Source organism: Geotrypetes seraphini, chromosome 1, assembly GCF_902459505.1.
Source record: "Geotrypetes seraphini chromosome 1, aGeoSer1.1, whole genome shotgun sequence".
Lineage (NCBI taxonomy): Eukaryota > Metazoa > Chordata > Amphibia > Gymnophiona > Dermophiidae > Geotrypetes > Geotrypetes seraphini.
This window is the reverse complement of record NC_047084.1, coordinates 112,729,166-112,741,175: the sequence shown is the minus strand read 5'-3', so window position 1 is coordinate 112,741,175 and position 12,010 is coordinate 112,729,166. Positions and strand designations below refer to the sequence as shown.

Here is a 12,010-nt window from a genome sequence, read left to right as displayed (position 1 = left end):
GACCTGGGTTAAGTTAGGAATAACCCTAATGGTTAGTGAAGTTGCCCGAGGAATTGGGTTCAGTTCCGACTGTAACTCCTCAGGTAAACCGCTTTGATTGTAACCATAGAAAGGTGGTATCAAATTCCACGTTTTTAAGGTATGGAGCCAAACAAGCTTAGCAATTATTAGATGGCAACATCAGGAACTGAGAAGGATTGCCAGTGCTGGGCAAACTTCTTCGGTCTGTACCCTGATCGTGGCTGGAGAGAGGCTTTGAGGACAGCTTCAGTAGTTGGAGAACAAGACTAGAGCTGAAAATGGCAAGGAGAAATCAAGATCAAGGGTACACATTTAGTATAACTTCGTATCTTCTGCTATGAGTTTATCTTGTTGGACAGACTGGATGAACTGTACAGGTCTTTATCTGCCGTCATCTGCGGATGTCATGGATGGGCAGACTGGATGGGCCATTCGGCCTTTATCTGCCGTCATACTTATATGTTTCTTTATTACTTTGCAAGTGTTAATATTCAGCTCCTCACCGCATAAGTAAACCACTTATGGTGACCAGGTTGTCCATTCCAGAAGGGAGACTTTTTGGCCAGTCCTGGATTTCTACCAACCTTATCCTGGTGCATTTTGGGACCTGCTACACTGATTTCAATGGATACAATCATGGACTAAAACCGCTTATATCAGGCTGAGATGGATGGGCTGACTCGTGGTTGTGCATGGAGCAAGAGAGAAGGCCTGCATGTGATCTAAGAGAAAGAACTGATATCTGTGATTGGGGGGGGGGGACTGACTCACTTTTGCAAGCATGTGGAGCCAGAGGGAAGGCCCTGCCACCCGTGGCTGAGTACGATCTGAGAGAAAGCTGATGCCTGTGTATGTGAGGGGCCTGAGGGAGAGGGTTGATGCCCGTATCTCAGACCAATCAATAAAACTACCCCTACAATGAGTAGAGTAAAAAAAAAAGTAGGACATTTCACTTTAAACCCAGTGTAGAAAAAATTCTATCCAAATTCTTGTATCTTATATATATTTTTTTAATATCCGGGTTTTATTTCCATTTCTTTCAATGGAAGCAAAACCCAGATGTCGCAATCCATCCTCTTTTTTCTGGAGTCATTTGGTAACCCTCGTATCATATCAGTGACAGTAATGCATACTCCAGACACCACGTGAAATAACCCAAAATTAACTAACAAGGTTGCCATCAGTACTCAGTAGCTTTCCATAACCATCCTAGTGAATCACAAACTGTGTGCCGCAGGCTGACTGCCTTCAGAACGTGCCTCTGGCGGAGAGAGGCACGTCCTATAGACAGTCAAATGGCGTCAGCGCCTCTCCTCACATCTCCTGTAGCTCACCCCCCTCCCCACTGGCAACTCAAGGCCTGTCTGCAAGGTCTTCGCGCAGACGTCAGCGTGACAGTGTCACACATGTGACTGATGTTATTGCATCAACGTCTGCGCACTTCCGGCTGCCCTCCAGCTAAGGCCCCCCTGTTTAGTGTGCCACGGCTTTGGGTAGTTTGTGAGACATACTAGTCTTCTTGTCCAGTTTTGTCTGTCTTCACTAGTTTGTAAGCTCTTTTGCGCAGGGACAGTCTTGTCTATGTTTTGATGTACAGTGCTGTGTATGTCTAGTATTTATTTTTTAATTTTAAAATATTTATATCCTGCAAATCCAGCAATGCTAAGTGAGTTCCCCAAATTACATACATAATCATAAAACAAAACAAGAGAAAAACACAGAAAAATACAAAAACTATGTAACAAGAGTGCTATAGAAACGATTAGTAGTGGTGGTTTCAGATCAGAGGGAGGGACACTGATGAAGACGGCTGAAGCCCATGTTCATGTAGATCCCTATGGAGAGAGCTGACGTCTGTCTTTGCTTCTCTAGGTCACCGTCCAACTGGCTGAGCCTGGACGCTTCTGTCCTACAGCTGATGGCACAGACTGTGAGTGGAGGGATATGGCGGGACGCTGCTGCTGAGAAGGAACACCCAGAAGCCGCACGGTGCCAAGGCGCTCCTCAGTAAGCAGCCCAGCCCTCCCACAGAGGTGTGTTCTCCTTTGTTTTGACAAATATGAGCTTTCAAGTGCTGAATAGACTTGGAAATAGTCAAGGTTATCTAATAATAAGGTTATCTAATAATCTTTATTCCCTTGCTTCCCTATTGTTGTTTACCCTTTATGTTTTCTTTTTCTTTTAAATTCTAGTTCGTCCCACTTTCCTATCGTTCCATGTTTACGATATATTGTTTAGTCAGTATTTATATGTCCATTGTTTGCCCCTTATTTTTATTTTTATTTATTTATTCAATTTTCAGTAATACAATTCAAGATATACTTGTACAGAAAGCTTTTAAGTCAAGAAAGAGAAAATCCCACAGTAATATAATAAGTTCAAAGATACTAAATTAACTTAAATCAGCTCAAGTCCACAAAAGATCCAAAATGTAATTATAAAACGGAAAACTAAGAAATATTTACTAAGGAAAAATAATGCAAGTCAGCTGATATGGACATCTTAGTATACTATACTCCTCCTTTCTTTTCCTTCTCAAGCCGAGAAAGAGATAGGAAAGTTGTCAGCTGGTAGGGCTCAAAGAAAACATATTTTTGAGAATTATATTGTATAATACATTTGCAAGGGTAACGAAGAAAAAAAGTTGCTCCAAGAGCTATAATTCCCGGTTTTAACATAAGAAACTCTTTTCTTCGCCTTTGTGTGTCCCTAGCTGTCTGGGAACATTTGTATTTTAAGTCCCATAAATTCTTTCACTCTATTTTTAAAGAAAAGTCTCAAAATCCAGTTCTTATCCATTGTTAGAGCTAAAGTTGCCACTAATGTTGCAGGAGTAGCCATTTCTTTATCTGATAATTCCAATAATGCTGATACATCTATTGGTCCTTGGCTATCTTCCTGTTATTGAATTTGATTTTTCTTGGGTAAATAGTAAACCTGTGTAAATGGAGGTAATGAACCCTCAGGAACTTCCAATATTTCCACCAACTGTTAAACGCTTAGAAATCTTGATTTGCGTTTTATCAAAATTTTAATAAAACTTGGAAACTTCACGTGCATTAGAGTTTACGCCTGAAGCTAGACTTTAAGTGGAGTGCTCATAGGCAACAGTGGCGTAGAAAGGGAGGGGGGTGGTCCGCCCTGGGCGCCATGTTGGCGGGGGCACCAGCACTCCTCTCTGCCCCCCCCCCTTTCCCTTCCCCCATACCTCTAGCTGAAGTTGTTATTTGCGGCGGTCAACAACGTGCTCTTCGCAACCCCATCGGCACTCTCATCGATATCACTTCCGGGTGCCTGCGCACAGGAAGTGACGCCAGAGGAAGAGCCGACGGGGCTGTGAGGAGCACATTGTTGACTGCCACAAGCAACGGCTTCAGCTAGAGCAGACACGTCAAACTCTGGCCCGAGGAGTACTGAAATTTGGCCGGCCAGACAATTTCCAATTTCCCCTAAAGCTGGCCCGCCGGTACCAGCACCGCATCATTTGTAGATTCACGCCGCATCATCTGTAGTTTCACGCGGCCTGCAGAGGATCACTGGTCGGCAGCAGCGATCCTAGCAGGCCGCCGTAGCCTCAGCTGCACGTTCCCTCTGGCGCGGTCCCGCCCCTCCTCTGACGTACGGGACTGCGCCAGAGGGAACGTGCAGCTGAGGCGACGGCGGCCTGCTAGGATCGCTGCTGCCGATCAGCGATGCTCTGCAGGCTGCGTGAACCTACAGATGATGCGGCGTGAACCTTCAGAGTCAGGACCCAAGCAGACCTGCAGCTGAGGAAAGGTATTTGGGGGCTGGTATTCTTAGGAAGTTATAATTTAGTCGGGCAAAAATCAAAACAGAATTATATATATTCAATATAAAAGCGTTAGAGGTATCGTATTACATAAGCTTGACATATTTCAAGTGCTCCCACCATTAATTAAGCACATGTTTTTTCATCGTTTACCCCAATTATGCAATATGTAATAATGCACTTATCTGAGCTCAGTTAACAATCCTGGTGCTGTATCCCTAGCGGACTAGGTCCTTTAAGGCTCTTATGTCTCCTGCTTCTGCCCAGCATCTGATCTGTCTCCTCTCTTCCTCCTTTCTGCCCCCTCTGTCATCCCATCCATCATCCACCCTTATTTCTCCCCCTTCCATCCAGCATCTGCCCATCTTTCCCCCCTTTCAGCCTAGCATCTGCTTCATTTCTCTTTCTCCCCCTCCTATTCAGTGTCTGCCCCATCTTTCTCTTTCCTCCCTTCCATCCGTATCCTCTCCCTCTCCTCCTTTCCATTCAATGTCTTCCTCCCCTCTCCTTTTCTTTACGTCCATCATCTGTCTTTTTCTCTCTCCCCAGGCATTCCAGCTTGTCTTATCTTTCCCCTTTCATCCAGTGTGTCTGGAGGCAAACAGCGTGCAAGAATTTAAGAGCAAATGGGATGCCCAGTGGGATCCCTTAGAGGGTTAAGCCAAGGGAACCTGTCACCAGGAGTGGGATCCCTAGGATAGTAGACTTGGGTGGTGGGTCAGTAGAGTGGGCAGACCTGATGGGCTATGGCCCTTATCTGCTGTCATCTTCTATGTTCTATGTTCTATGATTTATTTTTATGTGGATGGAATTATTTTATGTGGATGATTTCAGTGGACCTTTGGAACTTTGACACTTTCAAATAAAGTCCATTTAGGAACATCGTCACTCCACAGAGTTTTTTTTTGGGTTTCAGAAACAGCACAGCTTTCTTTTTTTTATTTATTTTGTTTGCATCACAGAGCCGGCGTGGGGTTGGAGAGGTTGTAACCCTAGACTTCTACTAAGTGCTCCTTTTATTAAGATGCGCATTTAGCATGCGCTAAATCGGTTAGCGTACCTTAATGAAAGGACCTCTATCTTAAGAAAAAATGTGGCCCCGACTTAGCCTTTTTTTTTTAGATTTCGGCCCCTAATGCGATTGAGTTTGACACCCCTGAACTAGAGGCCTGGTGGAAGGGGGAGCGTACGCAGCAGCCAGGATCGGGGAAGGAGTGGGGGTGGGGTCGAGCAGCTCTCACCCTCACTACGCCACTGAGAGGCCATTTTGAAGAGACGGGCAAATAGTAAGAAAAAAGATTAACCAAAATTAACAAAATACTCAAAAAAAGGTTAACCTGCCAAGAGATTAGTTACATGAAGGAAAGAATCTCAGAATTGCCACTCCGTGGATCATAATGAAATTATCCAACTAAGGAATTGTGGCAGGAGTATCTTTCATAATATTAATGTGCAAATAACAGTCTTTAAGAACATAAGAAGTTGCCTCCGCTGAGGCAGATCAGAGGTCCATCTCGCCCAGCGGTCAGCTCCCGCGGCTGCCCATCAGGCCCATTCCCTGACTAGCTCTATAACCTATCTCTACTCCTATCCCTATAACCTACCTCTACACCTATCTATACCCCTCAATCCCTTTGTCCTCTAGGAACCTGTCCAAACCTTCTTTGAAGCCCTGTAATGTGCTCCTGTCTACCACAGCCTCTGGAAGCGCGTTCCATGTATCCACCACCCTCTGGGTGAAAAAGAACTTCCTAGCGTTTGTTCTCTTTTAATTTCTCCGAGTGCCCCCTTGCACAGAGCATTTGCACTTTTAACTAGATAAGAGTGAAGTGTGTCTGTAGCTTTTTGCACAATTGAGTTTTTCTACACATGTTGTTTATAAAAGTCAATAAGTAAAGTCTAACTTATATAAAAAACTAAAAAACTAAAAACTCTCTATATAAAATGAACACAATTTTAAAGCAGTAACTTATTTAAATTATTTTTGGAAGTGTTTTAATCAAACACATTAATATTATGAAGGTTTTGGATCTATGAAAGATACTCCTACCACAATTCCTTAGTTGGATAATTTCATTATGGTCCACGGAGTGGCAATTCTGAGATTCTTTCCTTCATGTAGTAACTAATCTCCTGGCAGGTTAACCTTTTTTTGAGCATCTCTGCAGCTAGCCATTGTAAGTAAGGTAAGGGGGAGGTGGGTCGTGGGAGACGTGAGGGGGAAGGCAGTGGGCATCTCTCCTGACAATCTTCAATTTGAGTTTTTAAAAATTATTATTATTATTTTAATTTGCATCGGGGGGGGGGGGGGGGCTGAGTTGTCAGACCTTACTTTCCTGTCAGTGCCTGAGCGAACACTGATCGGAAAGTAAGGCAACGACAGCTCAGACCTGTCGGCAAATTTCGTCTCATTTTGATATTGATGACCTCGTTCTACTACATTTGCATGGCAGTTTCGGAGACTGCTAGAAAACTCGGAAAGACCTCGGTAAGCCGTTTTGACATTCCGCCCCTAAACTACGTGCACGCTGAAGCAGCTGGAGCCTCTTTAGTGAACGCATGAAAGGCAGATTTTAGTTTTGAGAATCTGCCCCCTGCTTCTTCCTTTCATCCAGTGTTTCGTTATATGCAACAGGAAAAAGAAAAATGTTAAAGTCTAATTAGCGGGCGTTTGTTTAGTCAACTATGAACGATGGAGGTCTTTTCCCCTTTTTCAAATGTGAGACTCTTGCTTCAAGCGCGTTGCATGGTCGTTGTTTCTTTTTTGACACGTTCTTTTAACCCCCGCATGCTTCCCTGCTCCCCTTTTCTTAGAACTTAGGGACGATGAGACCATCTCGGTGCAATCTCACCCTGTGTTCCCCTTTCCCCAGCAGTGAAAAGTGCTTTGTCATCCCATTGCCACCAAGTCCAGACAGCTTGGCTTCAGCAGAGGAGACACGCAGCGGGTTACGGCCAAGGTGGATGCCGACTGGCTGATCTGTGTCCTGGGGTCCGAGAGTGCACTGGCGTCCAACGAGGGGACCGCTACTCTTTCCCACACCGAAGCTCAGTCCCGGCGCAGAGGCGGCGGGGGACAGAGAGTGTGCCAGCAGAGGAAACCGGATGCAGCTAGCTGACAAACCTAACCTTTCTTCCTGCCCAGAGAACAGCCAGTAACCTGTGGCCTTCATGTCTAGTAATGTCGCTTTTTTCCCCCCTGCCCATTGCACTCGTGGAGGCCGAATTTTGTGATTTGTATCCATTGGCATAACTGTGTTACTGAGGGTCGTCCCTATGCATGGACCTGCCTTCTCCTTTTCTCTCACACATCTCCTCAACGTTCTCATGCAGATGTGTAACAGACTTGTACATACAGAGGTGGAGACAAGATGGCCGCTTTCCCTTCCCTCTCGCTTTGTACTTGTATACACCAGAGAACATTGTCTGCCTGTGCTAACCTGTTTCTTCACCGCAGTAATGGGTTAATAACTTGCTACACTGAATGTTAACAGCCATTAGTGTGATGCTGTTTACAGATCCTGTGGGAAAGACGACCTGTCCCCAAGTCTTCTGATCCCTAGCCTCTGCCCCTGCTGTCAAACTCAGCCGGGGATAGGGCGGCCTCAGATCAGCGGAGGAATTGGGGCAGCAGCAGGCTGCGGTATCCGTGTCCTGTCATACATACCTCCACGCAGCACCAGGGGCGGGCCAAGGAGGATTTGGGGTACGGCAAATGTAGTGTTTCTCGGACTGAGATTATACTTTGATTATAGGGTGGTCTGATTGCTCAAGGGTCCTCCCTCCCCCACCCCTTTCCCCTAAGTATTTAGATCTGTCTGTGGAGTGCTTTAACCCCTCGTTTCCCCCAAATGTGGTAGGCGTTGAACTGTTTCAGTTCAGCACGTGGAGGTATTGGGGGTCTTTAGAATGTACTTTAGTCTTTTGTTGCAAGGAAATGGTCAAAGAGACGTAAGTTTTGAGGGAAATCTGGCCTAAAGTTCGACTTGCGCCTTCCAAATACGTACGTTAGGAGCACCCAATGCACGCAGAGGACGTAAACACTTGTAGATGATTTCGGCTGATGCCAGAGCTCTGCGTCTTCATTGGCTCTGTTACTCTACGACACACTAAGAGGGAACATTTCTTGCACTTTGCTCCACCTAATGGAGGGAATAGATCCCAGGATCCCTGTTCCATGTGCTCTGTGTGAATGCCAGGAAGTATTTAGTGATACAGCACAACACAGTATTTGGTACTGAGATGGAGTCACTTGGGCGGTCATTTTGTCTAACTGTAGAGCGCAAGCACAGGGCAGGACTGCGCAAGGGCAAAAGAAACCTTCTCGTCAGAGAAATAAAGTACCTCCCTCCCATTGGGCCGGATTCTGTAAATGCCGTCTAGTATAGTGGGGCCTTGGAAAAAAACGGTGCCAGCCGTGTGTCAATCCTGCGTAGGTGCCGCTAACAGAATCGCAGCTCTCATCAAACTCAGGTGCCGTTAATGTGGGCCAGGGTTAGGTTGACGGCGCCTTAGTTTGACAGAGAATCACACCTAGCGGTGCCTAAGGCCTACTTTGACCTTGGACGCTGTTAGGTGCCATGCTTAGACACGATTCCAGTGCCTACATTTTGATTGTTTTTTTAACAGTGCAGTCAATTACTGTGCCAATTAAAACCAATTAAAGCAATTATGTTAGGCGGCAGTACGACGCCTACCGCTGCCTAACTTACGGCGCCGTTTTCAGAATCAGGCCCCTTATGTATACGTATGTCCTGTCAATCCCAACTAAAATAAAATTGATGCTTTTAGGATGTGCAGTGGAAAATGCTGACGATTCAAACACACAGTAGGAACAGGACAAAGTATCTCACTGAGCGTGCAACAGTTGAGGGCTGGGCCTCATTCCACAGCGCACACCCACCACGATGCATTATGCAAAGATCACTGTCACTTCAGCCAGTCGGTGTAACACTGGACTGGGAGTTGTTTTTTTTAAACTGGTTTATCGGCATTGTATCATAAGAGCAATTTTTCCGAGGAGTGGTTATTGCAGCACAGTATCGTGATCAACTTGTTCCTGTAGCACTGCATTATGGGAATAATTTTCTTAAGAGCAGGTTCTTGTAGCACTGCATCATGGGAATGATTTTCTTAGGGAGTTCTTGTAGCACTGCATCATGGGAGTAATTTCAACCACGACTGGCTCCTATAGCACGGCATCAAGGGAGATAATTTGCCCTAGAACTGTTTGTTGTGGCACTGCATCATGGGAGGTAATTTGCCCTAGTTCCTGAAGCAGTGCATCATGGGAGGTAACCAGTCGCTGTAAAGCTGCACCAAGGGGCCATTTTCCTTCAAGCCAGACATTTAAGGTCACTTGCGGTGTTTCCGAGAAGTAGCTCTCCATATCTGTTGTACGGACGGGGAGTTGTAGGTTCTGCGTACCCCTGGGTGGCCCAGCCAAGTGCCTGCCAATTTGTGGCCTGACCTGCACTCCACCTCGATTCGGTGGGTTCTTTTTCCGTGTTGACATGGAAGGACAAGCCTCCCTTTGCTGCGTCCTCTCTCCTGACCCCAGCCTGCAGGCGCACCTGTACAGAAGATGGAATTTTCTAGTATTACACTGTATACCTCCTGCTTGTACATTGGCCACTAGCAGATCTGCACCACGTTTCATTGTCCTGGATCTCCGTGTATTTATTATTTATTTATTTATTAATTATGCATATTAATAAAGAAGGTGCTGATGAAGAGGACACAGCTGGTCTTTTTGTGTCTGGGAGCTCAGTGACATTCATTCTTATTTAAAATCCAGGCATTTGGTGGTGGGGGGGAAGGAAGACGTTGCCCAGTGTTAATATCGAAAGCACACATGGTGGCGAGTGTGTGGTGAAGTGTTTAGAGCTCCAGCCTCAGCACCTTGAGGTTGTGGGTTCAGCTCCCACACTGCTCCTTTGAGCAAGTCGCTTAATCCCCCCCATTACCCAAGGTACATTACACAGAGTGTGAGCCCACCGGGACAGACAGGGAAAAATACTCGAGGCTATAAGTAGTGTATAAATCTTAAAAAATAGTTTAGCCCTGAAGGCCAATATGCAACAAGTGAAAACAGAATAGACGCTGGGTTTGACTAAACCGGGGAAAAGCTTTTTTACCGCGGGCCAGCCAGGAAGATGCTCACACGCGCGTAGGAATTGAATGAGCGTTGGAGCATTTACCTCACCAGCCTGCGGTAAGAAGCTCTTCTGTGGTTTAGTCAAAGGAGCCCGTAGATTGGATGAGTCAAGGAATAAATCGAAACTCGAGTCGTCCAAGTTTTGCCCAGAGATGAGCTGCCTCAGGGGCTCAAAATACTATTAAAAATAAATAGAAACATAACATAAAACCACACAGTCTTAGCTCTGGAATGTTCCTACAATTTGGGTCTCTGCCTGGTACATGTGACCTGATGTGGCCACTGTGGAAACAGGACATTGGATTTGATGGACTATTGGTCTGACCCAGTGTGTCCATTCTTATGTTCTTAACCACCCTTATATCTGTACAGCGTGACGGAGGTTAGTGGGGTGTCAACCCTGGCTTCCCTGGTTCTCAGCCTGCTGCTTTAGCCACCAAGCTTCTTCTCTGCCTGGTACACTGCAGAAGCCCGTGATAACACATCCTGCACATCCAGCTCCACATTTTACTATCACAGCTTATCCAGGGCCAAAGATAAGAACATGAGAGCTTCCATACTGGGGGAGATTGAAGGTAGAGAATGACACGGTGACAAAATTCATCACCGTTCCCGTCCCCGCGGATAACCGCAGGAAATAATCCCATGTCATTTTTTAGTGTCTATTTCAGCCTCAATCCTTCTACACCAGCATTCTTGAAAGCAAAGCTTGTGGGTCAGTGGTTGTGGCCATTCATACTCTGATTCTTATGGGAGCCAAGGATAATGAAGCCATTGTGACATCACTGATGTGATTGGCTCTTAGGCACTGGTGGAATGAGGCATTATGACATCACAATATCTGCTCTGGAATGTTGCTGCTCAATCTCAGCATTCTTCAATGCAAGGCTTGAGGGTCAGTGGTTGTGGCCATTCATACTCTGATTCTTCCCTCTCTCCTTAAAGAATGACATGAAGATGGTTTCCCGCGGTTATCCGCGGGGACGGGGACGGTGCTGAATTTTGTCACCGTGTCATTCTCTAATTGAAGGTCCATCAAGCCCAGTATCCTGTTTCCAACAGTGGCTAACACAGGTCCCAAGTACCTAGCTAGATCCCAAGTAGTAAAACAGATTATACACTGCTTATCCTAGGAATAAGCAGTGGATTTCCCCAGGCCATCTCAATAATGACCTATGGACTTCTCTTTTAGGAAATGATCCAAACCTTTTTTAAACCCTGCTAAGCTAACTGATTTCACCACATTCTCCAGCAACATATTCCAGAGTTTAATTACACGTGTGAAGAAATATTTTCTCTGGTTTGTTTTAAATCTACTACTTAGTAGCTTCTTTGCATGCTCTCTAGTACTAGTATTTTGGGAAAGAGTAAACAAGCAATTCACATCTACCCTTTCCACTCCACTCATTATTTTATAGACCTCTATCATATCACCCCTGAGCCGACTCTTCTCCAAGCTGAAGAGTTCGAGTCACTTTAGCCTTTCCTAGTCCTGGGCTTTACAGCATTTTATATTTATAGACTGCTTTTCCTAAATAAATTTCAATCCAATGCAGGTTTACAGCAACTCTATTACAGTAAACACACGAAATAGTAAATAAATATATCAGAATAAAATGTTTCAAACTACACTATTTCCTCTTATTACTCAAAATTCAAATTTTGTTCTCAGCAAATCCCTGTGGAGAAAGCAATGCTGTTTCTCTACACTATGAAATTCTGGGAAGGGAGCTGGGCAGGGCAGAATTACTGATACCCTACACCTTCCACTTGTATGCACCGGGCTATGGTCCGCCCTCACCTGGAGTACTGCGTCCAACACTGGTCGCCGTACATGAATGACACAGTACTACTCGAAAGGGTCCAGAGAAGAGCAACAAAGATGGTTAAGGGGCTGGAGGAGTTGCCGTACAGCGAAAGATTAGAGAAACTGGGCCTCTTCTCCCTCGAACAGAGGAGATTGAGAGGGACATGATTAAAACATTCAAGATAATGAAGGGAATAGACTTAGTAGATAAAGACAGGTTGTTCACCCTCTCCAA

The 12,010-nt window shown here is 45.4% G+C and overlaps 1 protein-coding gene across 3 annotated transcripts in view; it reads left to right on the top strand.

Annotated features, from left to right (window-relative positions):
• Positions 1-9,549, top strand: part of RUSC2 (RUN and SH3 domain containing 2) — an 84,643-nt gene extending 75,094 nt beyond the window's left edge. For 2 of the 3 annotated variants that reach the window (XM_033935875.1, XM_033935884.1), the window contains exons 11-12: positions 1,894-2,054; positions 6,685-9,549. In XM_033935875.1, coding sequence (XP_033791766.1) covers positions 1,894-2,032 — 139 coding nt within the window. In that variant the 3' untranslated portion in view covers positions 2,033-2,054; positions 6,685-9,549. The remainder of the gene's footprint in view (positions 1-1,893; positions 2,055-6,684) is intronic. The other variant, XM_033935894.1, reaches the window with a different exon arrangement.
• The last annotated feature ends 2,461 nt before the right edge of the window (positions 9,550-12,010 follow it).